Genomic DNA, 17,157 nt, shown 5'->3' with positions numbered 1-17,157 from the left:
TATATAAGAAGAGCCAGAAAATGAGCCAAGAAATGTTCATAGAGGAAAAAACAGATACCACATGCTGGATATATCTTAAGTTTGCCAAATTATTTGTTGTTTAATCAACCAAAATGAATTTTATGGGTTGAATAAATTTACCTTACCTGTGAATCTCTGGATCCAAATGTCCTTTAACTTCATTTGCCCCTGATATATCTTGTATTTTTGAGAAGCGCTCATTTAAAGTTAGGTCAGAAGATTTAAAATAATTTGCTGTGAAGACAATGAAGAAAAAAAGCTAATTCTACAAGCAGCAATATCATTGTTAGCAAATGAAATCTCCACCCTGAAGATCGTAGTATTTTAACCCTTGTAATCTTTAAAGCCTTAATAAATTTGTAATGGTAGCATACAGCATATTTGTATTTTATTTCAATATAACCTTCAAAATCTACTCAATAATCCTTTCATCTCAAAGAGCCCATATAATTTTTACTGTTTAGGCAGCCAAATGCAGAAAGATCAAAATTATATATACTTCAATTAAAATTATCGCAAATTAAAATTGTGTGTGTGTGTGTGTATGCCATTTCTGTGCCCATTAGTAATCAACTGTTTTTTAAAGTATTAATTTGATCTATGTATGTACAAAGCCATCATATCTGAACTTCAATTGTTAAAAAAAAATCCCACCACCTTTAATTTAAAAAGTGAAAGAGTCTTTCTTGAATTTTTTAGTAATATACTACTTTATGCAACAGCTGCAACATTTCACGTCTTAGATTATCTTGGTTAATGAAATACAAAATATTTTGATTACTAGACAATGAGAATACCACAAAAACAGGATGTTTTTAATTTTCTGTAACCACCTTTAACTTGGTGGATGATTGTGATGATATCCTGAGCAAATTCTTTTGATGGGTTTTGTTCTACCTTCTGTGTCACAGATTTTATATGTTCAAATACAGGATGAAAACTTTCAGGTTTTTTACCCACAGCTACTAGGTCACATGATGTCTGCCTCTCCATGATATGACCAGAAGCTCCCCTGGAATAAATTCAGGAAAGTTTAGAAAATATTCTCTGTTAAAATAACATTCAAAGTATTTGAATAAAATAGCAATAGAAATTAAAAAAGGAAAATGAAGACTAATCCACATACAAAGATGGAGACAGGTAGCAATATTAATGATTCAATATACACATGTAATATTCATATTTAGAGCATTTCACTGTTCTTATGTTTGATTTCATACACAAAATGCAGTGTTTGCATCCTCATACACAATGCAAAGGCATGGAAGTATTTGTGGAGCAGAAATACAGTTGCTTAATCTTTCTCCATATACACAGCATATCTGTAAGATAGCGAAACAGTGAATCTCCAGGTTAGCTATAAAAATACTATTTTGTTTTTTATAACATCATTAACAGCCAATCAGATTTGTGTATTTCTGACATCTACTTTCAACTCATATCAAATAGCAGCTGATCATAACTCTTAAGAGCCATCTAATCTTTTATGTATGGCAGAAATCAGCTTGTTTCATTTTGCCTCAATCACATATATCAGACTGCCCACAACTTGAACTTCTAGATAGAAATGATCCTTGGCGCCATTTGTTGAGAACGATATAGTTTTACTAGAGAGTAAACGTATTGCAGCATTGCATAGCCAGAACTGAGACTTGCACTCCAAAATCCCTGAGTTCTTCTCACCCCTCCCTTTACTGTCTCTCATTACCTATTCTAGTATAACCAATCAAGTTCATACAAGATGTTTTCATAATGGTCAGTTCAAACGCAGGTTGGTATGCAGCTCCCTCATTCTTCCAGCTTGATAACCTTGAGGCAGCCTCTCAATAGAGTACAGTTTCTACGTTCCGTTTCCTAAGCATTTTCCCCTTCCCTCCCCACAGTTCATGGCAGTCTGTCACCAAGCAGCAAAGCACAGTGAAAGTGGCAGCCAACATGTGATTATTCTTGTACTGCATTGGCACTTTCCTATATTTTCATCAGAGACACAAGACCACAGTATAAGATTTACAAAGTGCCCAACTGAAATTTCATTATTTGGGTTTCTGCTTTTAGGGATGCAGTGGCTCAGTGGCTAAGATGCTGGGCTTGTTGATCAGAAAGGTTGGCAGTTTGAATCCCTAGCACCACGTAATGGAGTGAGCTCCCATTACTTGTCCCAGCTTCTGCCAACCTAGCAGTTCGAAAGCATGTAAAAATGCAAGTAGAAAAATAGGGACCACTTTGGTGGGAAGGTAACAGAGTTCCGTGTGCCTTAGGTGCTTAGTCATGCCAGCCACATGACCATGGAGACATCTTTGGATAGCGCTGGCTCTTCAGCTTTGTAACAGAGATGAGCACCGCCCCCTACAGCCAGAAACAACTAGCACGTATGTGCGAGGGGAACCTTTAACTTTACCTTTTATGCTTTTAAAAACATCCTACAGTAAGTTATCTTTTCACTTATATAGCAACTCTAGAAAATAATGCATAAGACATACAGTGAATTTTCAAATCAGCAAAATGCAGAACGTTGTTTTCTAATCACTTACAAGTTATTGCAAATAAAACAACCAGGATGTAACAAATCTTAACTTAAGAAAGAGTGTACTTTCTGTACATAAAAATCCATGAAAATTATTACATGGCTACAAAACTGTCAACTTTTTCTTCCAGATAATTGGCCTTTAATGGTTTCTCAATTGCTAGCTCTGGCACCAACAGGAAGAGAGGGGAAAAACACTTTTTCTCAGATATCATGGAGAAATAAATGAAAGAAAGGGCTGGGAAAAGGGTGCTATTTAAACCATGCTTCAGGCAGTAATTTAAACTTGGCCAGCAGAACTTGTGGGCAGCAAAAGCCTGAGAACAGACACAGAAAATCATTGCAGCTCTTTTAGACACCGACTCTACTGCAATTTTATACTAAAGAATAAAATGTTATATTATGAAACACATCAACTGAAGAATTGGATATATTAAACTCTCTAAATCATTTAGGTAACAAAAACTAATATTTAAATAAGAAAAAAAAGAAAGTTAACAGTATATAGGTGTCCACAATGTCTGCCCAGTGCAACTACAATTCAATGGAATGCCAAATTAAAATTTCACTATTCCCAATTAATGGAAATGGAACCTGCCTAGGTGTGAGATTCAGCCGGTTCAGGGCAACCAGATGTTAATTTTACATCCAGTTTGGGGAACCAGTACTTCCGATGACCAGTTGGCCCTGCCCCACCCGCCTAGGAGTCCCCATGCGCTCCATTCTGGCACCTGGTTAAGTGCAGGAAGGCCTCCTAGGCCCAAAATGAGGAGGGGGCATTGTAAAAGAAAGAAAGAAAGAAAGAAAGAAAGAAAGAAAGAAAGAAAGAAAGAAAGAAAGAAAGAAAGAAAGAAAGAAAGAAAGAAAGAAAAAGAAAGAAAGAAAGAAAGAAAGAAAGAAAGAAGGAATGGGAGAAAGAAAGGGAGGGAAGGAGAAAGAAAGAGGGAGGGACGGAGGGAAAGGAAAAAGACAGAGAAAGAAAGAAAGAAAGAAAGAAAGAAAGAAAGAAAGAAAGAAAGAAAGAAAGAAAGAAAGAAAGAAAGAAAGAAAGAAAGAGGGGAGGGAAGGGAGAAAGAAAGGGAGGTGAGAAAGAAAGGGAGGGAAGGGGGAAAGAAAGGGAGGGAAGGGAAAGTGAATGAGATATGGAGGAAGAGAAAAAGGAAAGGTAGGAAGGACCACAAACCCTGGCACTAGACACAGTTTCAGAGGATGCTTTAAAACAGCACAGCAATCCAGGGTTGGAAGGGACCTCAGAGATATCTGTTGTGGTTCGCCAGCAGCCAAAAGGGAACCAGTCAGGGAGTCTGGTGGGGACTTGGACGAGAGTCCTGCATCTAATGCAGGTATAGGGCCAGGACTATCTGAGAGTGGGGTGTTGCCTTCGGAGCCTGGCGGCAACGAAGCAGAGGACTCCGGGGAGCCTGTTCCCAGTGCGCGTGTGCACAGGGCTGCTAGAAGGAGAGAGCAGCTGAAGCAGCAGGGGTGACTTGGGAGTAAGGCTGGGAGGTAATTGCCCCTCCCATAAAGAATAAAAGCCAGCCCTTGGGGATATGCTCTTTGCAGGAAGCAAAGAAGTTAGTTAGATTCTGATTCCTCATCGCAGCCCTGTGGACTCTGGTTTGTCTTTGCTGGAACTTCTGTCAGTTAATCTGCTAATTAAGTGAATGTCTGTTTCTTGGCAGCCTTTTACAACCCTGAAAGGTGTGCTCTTATCTGACAATTGTGTTTAATGAGTTTTGGCTGGGAATGAAAATAATTCTCAGTGTTACATTAAAAAAGGTTTGCTTTTACACAGTGTTTTTTCTTAATTTGAATGAAGCCTGGGTCAGAACATCATCTAGTCCAACCCCCTGCTCCAAGAGCGTTAAAATGAGTTTCTTTTGACACACCCAGTCACATGACCACATAGCCACGCCCACCATCACATGACCATAGCCACGCCCACCAAGCCACGCCCATAGAACTGGTAGTTAAAAAATTTGAATCCCACCACCTGGCACAGGGTTGGTCTAAGATTATTGGGGTAGACTTGTAAGTGGAGTTCTAAAATTATAAATGGATGAAAGACTAATCAAATGACATTTAGCTATAACCTAAAACCATCATTCTTCTCTAGATTGTAAACTTCTCAAAATCTGTTAATTTCAATATCTACATCCTTTGAGCTATATTGTCATATTTTCATTATGTAATGATACACTGTGCAAGTTCAATCTTTGTTCAGTAGTGCTTAAACAGTTGTGAATCCTTTTGAATTTTCAATATTGCTGCATAAATATGACCTGAAATATGATTTGTTTTAAGCCCCACTATAATTATCTTATTCTTTCAATAGGCTAACATTTCAACTGCCAACATTTCATACCTATGCAGTTTATAAGTCTCAGTCATGGGGAGAGGGAGAGGGCTGCTGAATCCCAGGGTGGAACTTTTTTCACAGCAGCGGGACTGCTATGCAGAAGTGGGGGCAGCATGATCTTTGGGGATGGCAATATTGGAAGGAGAGGACCTGGAGGCATCTCCCTTATATGGCCTGGTGAGACAGGCAGGTACCCTCAGAGAGGGGGTCCTACAAGAATCCTGACCCCACCCTGTTCCTAGCCTTCCAAGTGATGGAGAGCTGCTTCCTCTCCATTCAGACCTCGCAACCTCCTGGCACTGGCTGATCGCCTGAATGACATTGGCTGATCGACCAACCATGGTAATAGAGGACTGCGTGTGGGTATCTCAGGTATTGGTCTTCCTGCTCCTTTTTGATATTTCCTTGATACTATTAAACAAGGAACATCTCCACCTCCACCCAAATAATAGGGAGGTTTCAGCTCACCTGGGTCAGGAGAGGGCTCATCTTTTATATTTGCTCACAGGGCAGACAAAACTTCACCTTCTCCAGATGTTGGGGAAGAGAAGGGCCGAGCCTTCTCCAACAACCCCTACAACCTCCAAATAAGCAGAAGATCAGGCTTGGGGGGGAGCCCCTGGGCATCAGCCCAATAAATAGTTGACAAAGGCAGAGACAGAAAGGGGTCTTGGGGGGACAGTGCACATTGGCTGCCCTTCCATTGACTTCTTGGCAAGCAGCTGCAAGGCAAAAGGACCAACGCACACAGTGTGCTGGGTCAGAAAAAGATCATGGAGCGACTTACAGAGGATAAGGAAAGCCAGGGAGTCCTTTGAGATTGTGGAAAGGGGAAGCTGAGAGAGTTCAAGTCTGCAGCTGCATTAAAAACTCTGTGGATGGAGGCAAAATGTGGAGATTTGACCCCTCCCTTGAGTTTTGCTTCCCTCCTGCCCTTCCCCCTTCCAACTTGGTGCTGGCGCTGCTCCTTGCCCCCCCTGAAATGCTGGCAACCAAGCACAAAGCTGGTGCTGTTTCTTCCCAGGCCACTGCAACCTGGGAAAGAAATCAGTGAGGCTTCCCGGAGCGCGGCAAGGCCAATCCACTCCTTCCGAGAACAACTTCCCTGCTGCTTCCAGCTGCACCACTGCTGCCCAGTCTGGCTTGTTTGGCTGGCTGCATCCTGTAAGGTGGCACTGAGTGAAGCTGCGCCCAGAGCTCCTGCGTCAGCTTAAGCCCCATGGCAGCCTGCCTGCCCAGGCACTTCTCCCCTGGCAGATCCCGGGACAGGCTACTCAACCTGCCCACCCGCCCTGGCTCCCCTGCCTCGCCCACAGCCTTTTGGAGACAGAGTCCTGACTCAGCCGGGAGGGAAGAGGCGCAGAACCAGCCATAACCTTGATCCATGCAGTCTAACTGGGAGGCTGCTGCCAATGAGTGGCTGAAGGGCCAATGAGCTGCAGCTGCTGCTGGGCACTGTCAGCCCCTGTGCACTCGCTGCCTCCTGTGCACATGCCCGGCTGATTTGGGGTGGATGGGTCCCAGTCCCTCATCATTTCCAGGGCCGCCCCGCGGGCTAGTTCTAAATACATCAAGGACTGGATCTGGCTTGCGGGCTTTGAGTTTGACACCCCTGCACTCCATTATTCCTCATAAGAAACACTTGCTTGGTACTCATGGTTTTTGGTACTCATCGCACCTCCCGGAACTAATTAACAATGAGTACCAAAGTACCACTGTACTGACCTAAATTATCAAAATGATTATGTTCCTTTTAAACATTTGTTAAAATGAAATAAATAAAATATAATTAAAGAGACATTACCTGTATTTATGTAATGTTTTCTTCATATCCACTTTGACAGTGAGTTTTTCTTTCCTTGCATGAACATCTGAAATTTTATGTTGGATATCATGCTGGTAGCTGCTGGAAAAATCTATTCTTCCCCTAAAATCCGAATCTTTCTTTATTCGTTCTTTTTCATTTTGATCTAAGGATTTAGCACATGAATTGTGGCCTTTCCCTGAATTATATTTCACTGCCACTTCAGTGTGGGGCTCTCCCATTCGGCTTGCCCTGTCACTGCTATAACGATCTGAATATTTACTATTCCAAACTCCTTTACAGTAGCTGTATTTCTTGTTGTCCAACTTGAAATATTTCTCTGCTTTTTCATCAGAGGAGTATTTTCCTCCAACTGGATGTCTATGACGTTTATGAGAATACTCATATGTAACCTTAGCTTCACAATTATTACTATATTCAAGTTCAGCATGCCATTGATCTTCAAGATTTCTTTGTTCTTCCTTTTTCTGATTGGAAGAAGAATGATTTTGTTTCCATTTGGAACTGCTTGCGGGTTCTCTATCATACCTCTCCATTTCATTCACCTTTTTAGAGCTGGACCCATATTCTCTGTAATCACGGTCAGGATACCTGTGTTGATATAAAGTAGTTTATACTTGCAGCAAGGAAGAAAATGAGAATTTATGTATGCAGAATGCTGGTAAACTCAGATGTTAAGTAGAATGTGTCACCCCGTAATCCCTCAAGCCACCAAAAAGAGGGGAAATTATCTTGAAAATGCTAGTCACCAACAGGATTAATATAAAAGAAATAATATTCCTCTAACACCAGTAGCCCACAATTAAACTATATTTTTACTGTTAGAGAAAATTATTTTCTGGGCAGAAATCTTGAACTATTAGGGAAAATTGTTTTCACTTGAGGCTTTACACCACTAAAAAAAAATAATTAAAACTGGGCAATTTCTCTACCTCTTCTTCGAAGAACTTCTTGGCGTACATTCATTAGAAAATCTTCGAGATGACTGAACATATTTGTCTTCTTGTAATTGGTGGTGCCTCAAGTAATTTTCATTCCACTTCCTTTCAAACTTACATAAAGTCTTTAATGGCCTATGATATGTCTTCATTTCTTTTGTGTTTCCAACAGCTCGAGTATCTTCATACATTTCTCTGACATGTACTTTAGATGGATAAAATGACTGATGGTGTTCTTTGTGAGATATTTCTAAATATCTGGAACTAAATTGGTTTCTTCTGATACTTTCATTTTTTTCAGGTGAATATGTTCTAAAAGATTTATGATTATCAATGTCTTCTGAATGGTTTCTTTTCAGAGAAGGGGAATATGACCTGGATTCATGAAGTCGATGATAGTTAGTTTCATGTGGTATATATCTGGGATTGGTTTGCCCATGTTTTGCCTCTTCCATTCTCCAAGATATAAGTTTCTTTGAATCTTTTTGAAAAATCTTATATTCAGAGTCATAATCAATATGATAATGCCTTTGTCTATTGTATTCCTGTGCTCTGAAGACTGGTGACAAAGATCTACATGAAAATACATAAATACAGAATTCAATTCAATTATTGCAACATACATTATGTCAATAGGTTTGGGAGTCTGACAAAGTAGCATAAAATATTGTGTTGAAATTTTTTAAAAATATTTGCAAATCAAACAAGCTGCTTCACTTTTTTATTGGTTAAACTGAGGGAAAATGAAGTAAAACTGGAACAGGTTCCTCATGTAAATAACTCCCATTAAACAGACTAACTGCTTCTGGAAATTATTCATATGAAGTGCAGCAAATTTTAAGTACTACAGAAAACTTTCTGTTCCGTCACCAGCTACATTCCAAAACGTAAACAATATTATCACAGCTATATTCTCAGTAGGGAATATTATATTCCATTCTTACAGATAAGAGGATCTCTCACTCTAAAATCCTGAATACATTTACTTCAAATAGAATTCCAATAATTACGAATATTTCTCAGATAATCATTTAGCGCTGCTGTCTTCTAGTAAATTAAGGAAAACCTGTATGAGCAATGGAAAAACATGACCATTTACCTTCGTTTCCACCGTGGTGATCTTGACCGTGATCTAACCATCTTTCCATATACGTGTAAGCTGTCTTTGTTAAACTATTAGAAAAAACATAAACAAGTAAATATTTAGCAGTAACTAGTATGCACTATAACTGTTAATAGTTTAATGGCTACCAGAATTTATTTCAAAAAAGGTATTTAATTTACAAATAATTAAGATAACAAGAATGAAAAGCTACTACAGAAAACAACCTTGTATTTTATCTGAAATGGAAATTTTGATAATTTTCTGATTTCATTTATTGTATTTATTAGTATTTTTAAAAAAATTCTACAGTAAGTTATTTTCTAAAGAAAAAACATGCTCACAAAATAATGGGATAGAAGCCTAAATCATATCACTTCCACTAAAGTGATGAAAACCAGGGATTAGCAGAAGATTAGTGCTTGGCGCCTTGCTGGCATTCTGTCATCAGTGAGAAAGGTAGGGGAGAACAAATGGGCAATTTGCTATATACCTTTATGGTAGAAAATTGGAAGGGGGGAATTGACAGTTGATAGCCTATGATAGTTAGTTTCATATGGTATATATCTGGGATTGTTTTGCCCATGTTTTGCCTCTTCCATTCTCCATCCTCCACAATGGTGACACACCAGAGCTGAGAAATTTCAACGGCTTCATGAAAGCGCTTCAATAGAATAGAATAGAATACCTTTATTGTCATTGCATTCCATGAATACAATGAAATTTGAAGGCTACTCCAGCACAGTGCCCCAAACACCACATCACAATCATACTACAGAGTATTTTAAATAATAATAATAATAATAATAACAACAACAACAACAACAACAACAGGACTAAATCACAAATGCACTGTTTGATTCAAGACAACTGCCTTGGAAAAGAAACTGTTTCTCAATCTATTAGTCCTCATTTTAAGATACCTATAACGCCTCCCTGATGGTAACAATTCGAAATATGAATGTCCAGGATGAGAACGGTCTATGGAGATTTTAAGTGTTCTAGAGAGGAGTCTGGTCTTCGCAATCTCTTCCAAAGAAGAAAGAGAGCAACCGATGATTTTTTGTGCTGTGTTTATAACTCTCTGGAGCATCTTCTTATCCACTGCAGAACATCCAGCATATCACACCTTTACATAGTATGCCAAAATGCTCTTGAAGGTAGAACGGTAAAAAGTAACCAGCAACTTCTCACCCAGACCACTCTTTTTCAGCACCTCACAGAGTGCAGGCGCTGTTGGGCCTTCTTTGCAGTGGCCATAGTGTGGACCAACCAGGTAAGGTTGTCGGAAATATGACCCACTGTGAAAAGCTAGAGACCGTATCAAGGACATCAGAAAATTGGGAGGGGGGAATTGACAGTTGAGGAAGAACAAAGCCGTCTGGAATCCAGTTCATGCTGGAGCATTGGTATCTTCAGGGCCCTTTGCTTTGTGTGTGGAATTACACCAGCCAAAATGCCTCAGAGTTTCCAATAACATCATGGCGGTGCTGGATTGGCTACACTTAGTCGGACCACAGGGGGAGAGTACAAGGAAACCAGGAGTTTTGGCTCTGTAATGGCACATGTGAATTTTATATTCCATTTGACTCTCCCATAATCAGCATCTCTTAGTAAAAGTGCCTTTTCACTTCCAAAGGACTCGTGAGTTTTACTTCCCAAAAAGATCAGACCGGGGCGGGTCTGACAATATCTTTCAGTCTATCCATGGAGCTCTGCCAATAATGGCAGACCATTGTGCAACAGTTAGATATTAAGATTCACTCACACACACACACAAATGCTAACATAAACAAATCTTGGATATAGAAATTTATATTCTTAAAACTATAAATGCACAATAATGTAAGTCATGCCATAATTAAGATATATTCAGTAACTATGTAATATTATTTTCTGAATTATCACACTTTTGTTTAGTTGTAACAATCTGTGATGATGTGCACTGTAGCAAAAATTATGCAATATTGAAATTATCTTCCAGATAAACAAGTTTTGAATTAGCATTATATAAATAAATATTCAAAATTCCCAATCTGTGCTGTCAAAATAATCTCCCAAATTCAAACTTAGGGAAATATCAACTTTTTGCTTTTATAATTATACCAACTCAATATCATATCTCAGTTTTTTGTATTAGTAGATTTGCAGTACTTTCATCTACTGCATTTTGTAAAACGGGGATGCTTTCTTCAACACTCTTTGGAAGATTTAATGACAATATCCCATGCCTTAATATAGAATTTGCCTTAAATGAGAAAACCATAGCAGACAATTCAGAAACATTTTATTGCTGAATGAAGTGGAATCCACTTTACAAAAATGTTTTGTTACAATATAGTAGCTCTATCTATATACTGTAAACTATAGAGAAACCATGGATAAAATGGACCTGCCTCCTTTATTAATGGTATCATCCAAAAAAACATTTTTATACATATGGATTTAACTAAAAAAGGCTAGGGGAAAGAAAGAACCAGAAATGTACACTAATGTCTCTTCCACACTTACTACATTGTGGTAGAGTACTACTGCTTTTCTTTTCATTTAAATAGATCTCTTTTGTGCACATCACGATATAAAGACACTTGATTTTCTTATGTTTTTGATGCTTTAACATTTCCACTCAATATCATCCATATTTCACATTTTAGCTTCAGATTTCTGCTTATTAATAAAAGAGTAAAGTATTCTGCATCCAATACCAGAGAAGTGTTTCTATACAGAGCTCAGAAGTAAATCATCCCTGCCCATGTCCAAAATGATTTCAACAGGCCAAGAAAATTGTTGCAAAACTTACAGCTTTATCAAAATTGAATATGTGTGGATTAAGTCACAGCCAAGCAAAGCCTTCATATTCAAATCATGGAAAAGTTGAAATAGATAGGGGTACTGCTTTAGGAATAAATAAAACTAATATAATTTCTGATGCAGATACTTTTACCTTGCAGAAAAATTGTTGATACATTTTAACATAGATCTTTTAGCAAACATTTTCAAATATTTATCTACTTTAGGTGAAAAAAACTTTGCCAAAGATATAGTTAAATTCATATGTTCACTATAAAAATATCCATCCAATGAAAGCTTCACTGGGAAATTTTATCCATTTATTTTTATTCCCTGTTTTGTGCTGTTTCACCAAATATCAATATATAACAGGACCTCTTCTCTTTTCCTGTGATGGTTGTTTGTTCAAAAGTCTTTGATAAAGGACTTTGCATTTTTCTGGAAGCTGATAAACAATAACAGGAAAAAAGTATCATTCTTCCAATGTCTGGCAGCTAAGGTTTGCAACAGGAACAATCCATGACTGGATAAGAAATGTTACTGCAAGTTTTAAAATGAATCAATTAGGCGTGCATTGTTTTTTTATCTTCTATTGCAATTCTTCAGGTGCATCAATAGCTTAAAAATTCAGTATCAGCACATTGGACAAAAGCACTATGGACAAAAACAAGAACAAGGAGAGGTTTAACCTTGAAATAAGGAGAAACTTTCTGACAGTGAGAACAATCAACTAATGGAACAGCTTGCCTTCAGAAGTTGTGGCAGCGTCAAGAAGAGATTGGACTGCCATTTGTCCGAAATGGTGTAGGGTCTCCCGCTTGGGTGGTGGGTTGGACTAGATGACCTTCCAACTCTAATTATCAGTTATCTGTTAACATCCTGAGAACAAGATGCACAATACTTGAAGAGGTTTCAAAAACTCAGAGTAATAGAAAAGGATCTGTAGGCCACTCTTGCATTGTCTGATGTCCGTGTTCCTAAGTCTTCTGCAAAAAAACCTCAACCAGACTAGTTTGCATAGGAAGACACCATGAAGGAAATTACCAATTTTCAAAAATGCATTGTTGCCTTTGTTGTTTGTCCAAGAGATCTCTGATCTCCCAAGCAAGTTCATGCCAAATAAGTAGACACTAACATCTTAAATTACATCCAATAAGCAACTAGCAACCAATTGATTCCTATACCTTGCACTGGTTGGCAACTTAGCAATCATCTTTTGTTATAACTGCAGATTCCAGAAACTTTACAATAACATCCCATATATAGTATTGCAATAGAAAATCCCAAAAGAAACAAGATGTGGATAACTGTCACCAAATCTGACTCAGAAAGGTCATTGCTGGCACTTCAATCTTAATTGTGTAAAAATCCATGTTATCTGTGAATCCAGTGACAGTTGGATCATTCAAAGAGCATTCCCATATTATGGAATTACTCTTTCATAGGTGTAAGATTTATCTAAAACAGCCTGAAGCTTATTCCCAAAACCAGATTTCTGTTTATCTATACCAACTCCATCTTGTCTAAATCTAATTTTAATTTATCTAGTCCACTATTGACCTATCGTGTTATTATTTAATTATATTTATGGTGCAAAAAATATATTCTAGTAGTTCATGAAAATCTCTCAATAATTTGTAAATTATTTCTGTTAACTGTAGTCAGGTAAAAGTAACCCATTATATGATTTCATTTTTATATAATTTGATGGGTGAACACATCAATAGTTTGTAAACATAGTTGTTTCCTGAAATGGATTCAACCAGTTGCCTTGTACAACTTTCCTGCATACACAAACGTTTAAATGGCTTATTTTGTACTCTTGCATTATTACAAATACTGATGAGAATTAAGTTCATCTTTAAAGTGACAAAATGCACGCATAATCAGTGGTGTGATTCAAATATTTTTGCCACCGGTTCGGTGCTTTATGCACATGCACACACTTTGCGTGCATGCGTGTGCCAAATGCGCACTTTGCGAAGGCGCAGAGGCATTCTAACTCGTCTCTTGCAAGCCTGCATGATCCGGGTCACTTCAGTAGCTGCCGCACATAGCAGCTGCATTTCAAATTCAGCGGATAAAGGTGAGTATGGGTGGGCCCAACAGCAGAGAGAACTGGTTTGGTCTCCGCTGCTCATCGCTGCTACCAGCTCACTAGAACCGGGCCGAACCGGTCGAATACCACCACTGCATATAATACAATTTTGTTACAAGATTGAAAGGATTCACATAAGTTGGGTATGAAAGGTTTTCTTCTCTGTATTCTGCTCTTAGGCAATGAAAATTAGATTGTTAATAAAATTGGGAAATAACATTTAATTTGAAAAATCATGTGCTAGAAATTGATATTTCTGTTAAGATCATACTTTTATACTTTTAAGTTATTCAATACATTACAACGTTCCAATTAGCTTTTTTAGAAACAATATCAAAATTGAAAAGCACTGTATATTTAAGTATTTATATTAGCGAAGTTACTTTTTTAAAATAGGTGATTAAAAATGAATTATTCAGAAACTACAATTGATACAGAATGCACTGGCCCAAACCAGTTTAGGCGGCTTCTAGGGTGGCACATGTAATACTGTTAGGAAAGCTGCATTGGTTGCAGGTTTGCTTATCTATTGTTTGCTCCAATAGAATGTTGCCCCAACTCATTCTGGTAAAAAGGGGCCTGCTGCAGACCTTGTCAGTCAAGAAATATCAGCTAGCAGGAGGATGTAGAAGAGTTTTTACATTTTTAGTTTTTAATTCTTAATGATTCTGTATTTATGATTTCATAGTATTGTAAGCCATCTAGAGTTGCTTTGGACAAAGAAAGATGGGTGGCATATATTTTTAATAAATAAAAATAAAACTGAGCCATAGAATGATCCAAAGATCACTTTTTCTCCATGGTATGGAAATTGCTCTGACAATTATCTCTCAGTTAATTGGGAATCCAGGGAAGCCAATCTTGATCCAAAATTCTCATCTGCATCACCTGCATATGAGATCAACAAATTTAAATTCATCACTGTAAAAAGCAAAAGTTATCCAATAAGGAAGCCTTCAGGTTTCTGGATTACACTATTATACATCATGAAAAATCTTCACACGGTGTTGTTACATTTATCATATTATGCTTTTTGGGGGAACAATCACACAAATGGAAATCTTATTTAACATCACCATTAGTGCATGAAAATATATCTGTTCTACACAATGAACACCATGACTATCATAAGAACTGACTAATGGAAAGAACAGATGTATGTAACCACATTCTAACAATTGTATTAAAATGAATTTGAAGAAATATATCTGGAGTAAGAGACATTATCTTGGTAAAGGCATCTACCAAATTAGTTATAATTATCTGATCTCACAGGAACTTTGTTAAGCAAGTCTTGTCTCTGAAATGAATACATTTTCCCAAGCGAAACAACCTCAATGTCAAGTTATTAATTTCTAAGTTACCAAGTTACAAAATACTAAGTTACTACTTTGTGGAATAATATTAACACTTACATTGACATCATGCAAAAACATTTACAAAACTATTGAAAAGGGTGTGTGTGTATGTGTGTGTTTGTGTGTGTCTATATCTATCTATCCATCCATCCATCCATCTATCTACATATCTATCTACATATCTATCTATCATCTATCTATCTATCTATCTATCTATCTATCTATCTATCTATCTACCTACCTATCTATGTCTGTCTGTTACTAACATAAAACCTTACCACATATAAACTTAAAGATGTCTTCCTATAACTTTATAACTTTGTATACTATTCAAGCTTCCATCAGGTGAAACTGAAAGTACATCTACTGTAGTATGCTTTCCACCACAGACAACCCATTGTTTTTTAGAACTTACTTTTTCACAGTAGCATTATAGCAATTGTTATTAGAAATAGGAGAACCAATGGTAATATTCTTAGTGGCTTGACACAGTTAACTATTTCTCTTAAGTACAGTACTAATTACTAAAGATTATTCATGAGAGATGTCCATTGCCTTTTCTTAAAGGCATACATTTTTGCTCTTCTTTCTAAATCAGCCTGGTTATTTAAGTGAAAAAACCCTAAATAAATCAAACTCCAGGTGGAAAAAAAATCATACTATGAATCTGTTTCCTCTATTGTTTATAGAAAACATGCTGCCATTAATCAAACTGTTTTTCCTCATAAAAACAAATTTCCATGATCCATGGCATTCTTCAAGACAGTACAAAACTGAAATCACTGAAGTAAATGCTCCTCTCTTAATAACATTTTGAAAAAATGACCTTGAATTTGGAAAGTTAACATTATACATCATAATGGATTGTTTTTTTAAAAAAATGTTACCATGGCATATTTTGAATCCTCTTTCACATTACTATCATGATATTTAAAGGATGACTTGTGTTACACATTGAAACGTAACTCTATTCAAAACCGTTTTCCTCATAGTTTGACAAAATTATTGCTCGCTTAAGTTAGATGCAAAAGAGACCTTTTCGGTTCTCCTCGCCCTGGAACACCAAGTTCATAAGATGTCACAGCAGTTAGCATCATTTAATTCATACTAATTCCTATCTAAAACCTGGATCCCGCGCATTATGGTGTTAGAGTCACTCAAATAAGATGTCCCTCTCTCCACAGAACAGGGACGTGGAGCAGGCGCGTCCCGATTGCGAAACGAGGGCTCGAAAGCCGACAGTAGAAGGGCCGCCGCATCTTCGCGCACAGCCATCACCTCCGAGGCCCCCGAGATTTGATAAATGTCCCTGAAATCCCGTCCGGCGCGCTTCCCCTCCGCGGCGACTTTAAAGCACTGAGGCCCCGTGAAGGGGGCGGCACCCGGAGACACTCACCTTCCACTTCGCCCCGCCGTTCCTGCTCTTCCCGTAGCCGCTGCTTCAGAAAAGCTCTCGGAGCGGCCACTCAGAGCTTCTCCCCGCGCCCGGATTCCATCCAACTTGAAGCCGCCAGGTTCAGGCCGGGGTGGAGCAGAAGCCCCGCGCCGCGGAGGACGGAAAAGATAAGCCCGTTTACCAGCCCGCCTGTCTACCCCGCCTCAGGCGAACGGGTTGGGCTTAGTGCCCCGGAAGTAAATGAACCGGAAGTAAAGGGTAAAAAAAAGTGGGAATTCGCCAGCTGTCTCGGTGGTTCTTCTGCGGGTGAGCTTGGCTGTGTGCTTTCCTCTTATCCCGCCAAGCTTTTCTCCATGTTTGCTGCTTGCGGCTTGTATGATCTTCCCTTTTTCTGGAAGCTGTACTGATTAGTTCCTGGCTTGAATTCTCACCAGACACTAAACGCCTATTAGTCAAAGCGCACCAACGTGCCTACCGTCCCTGTCCTATTGTTTCTCTTATTCTTTTATTTTTCTTATATGTACCCATTTCATGTATTCACAACTATGTATACACTTATACTTATTATCTTGTAAACAATTGGCAAATAAAATAAATAAAAATAAATAAATAAATTTGTAATACTCAGCTTCTCCTACAATCATCACGGGTCTGTAAACTATCGCCGGTTACCGGTGCTTTGCCAGGGACTCACGCCTCCGTACGCAAAAGCAGTATTTTTCCCATCTCGAAATGTCCCTTCTGCT

At 38.3% G+C, this 17,157-nt stretch overlaps 1 protein-coding gene across 4 annotated transcripts in view; it reads right to left on the bottom strand.

Moving 5' to 3' along the window:
* BCLAF3 (BCLAF1 and THRAP3 family member 3) overlaps positions 1–16,620 on the bottom strand; it is a 41,667-nt gene extending 25,047 nt beyond the window's left edge. For all 4 annotated transcript variants that reach the window (XM_026674923.2, XM_026674925.2, XM_087966917.1 and 1 more), the window contains exons 1-6: positions 16,412–16,620; positions 8,767–8,840; positions 7,662–8,240; positions 6,709–7,320; positions 855–1,033; positions 147–255 (exon numbers count right to left, since the gene is read on the bottom strand). In XM_026674923.2, coding sequence (XP_026530708.1) covers positions 147–255; positions 855–1,033; positions 6,709–7,320; positions 7,662–8,240; positions 8,767–8,807 — 1,520 coding nt within the window. In that variant the 5' untranslated portion in view covers positions 8,808–8,840; positions 16,412–16,620. The remainder of the gene's footprint in view (positions 1–146; positions 256–854; positions 1,034–6,708; positions 7,321–7,661; positions 8,241–8,766; positions 8,841–16,411) is intronic.
* Positions 16,621–17,157: the final 537 nt, after the last annotated feature.

This window comes from Notechis scutatus, chromosome 5 (assembly GCF_049901735.1).
Source record: "Notechis scutatus isolate UNSWTSFEM ecotype Mainland chromosome 5, rNotScu1.2, whole genome shotgun sequence".
In the NCBI taxonomy this organism is placed as follows: Eukaryota; Metazoa; Chordata; class Lepidosauria; order Squamata; family Elapidae; genus Notechis; species Notechis scutatus.
Note: the sequence above shows the minus strand (reverse complement) of the source record. Positions and strands in the feature narration are given on the sequence as shown.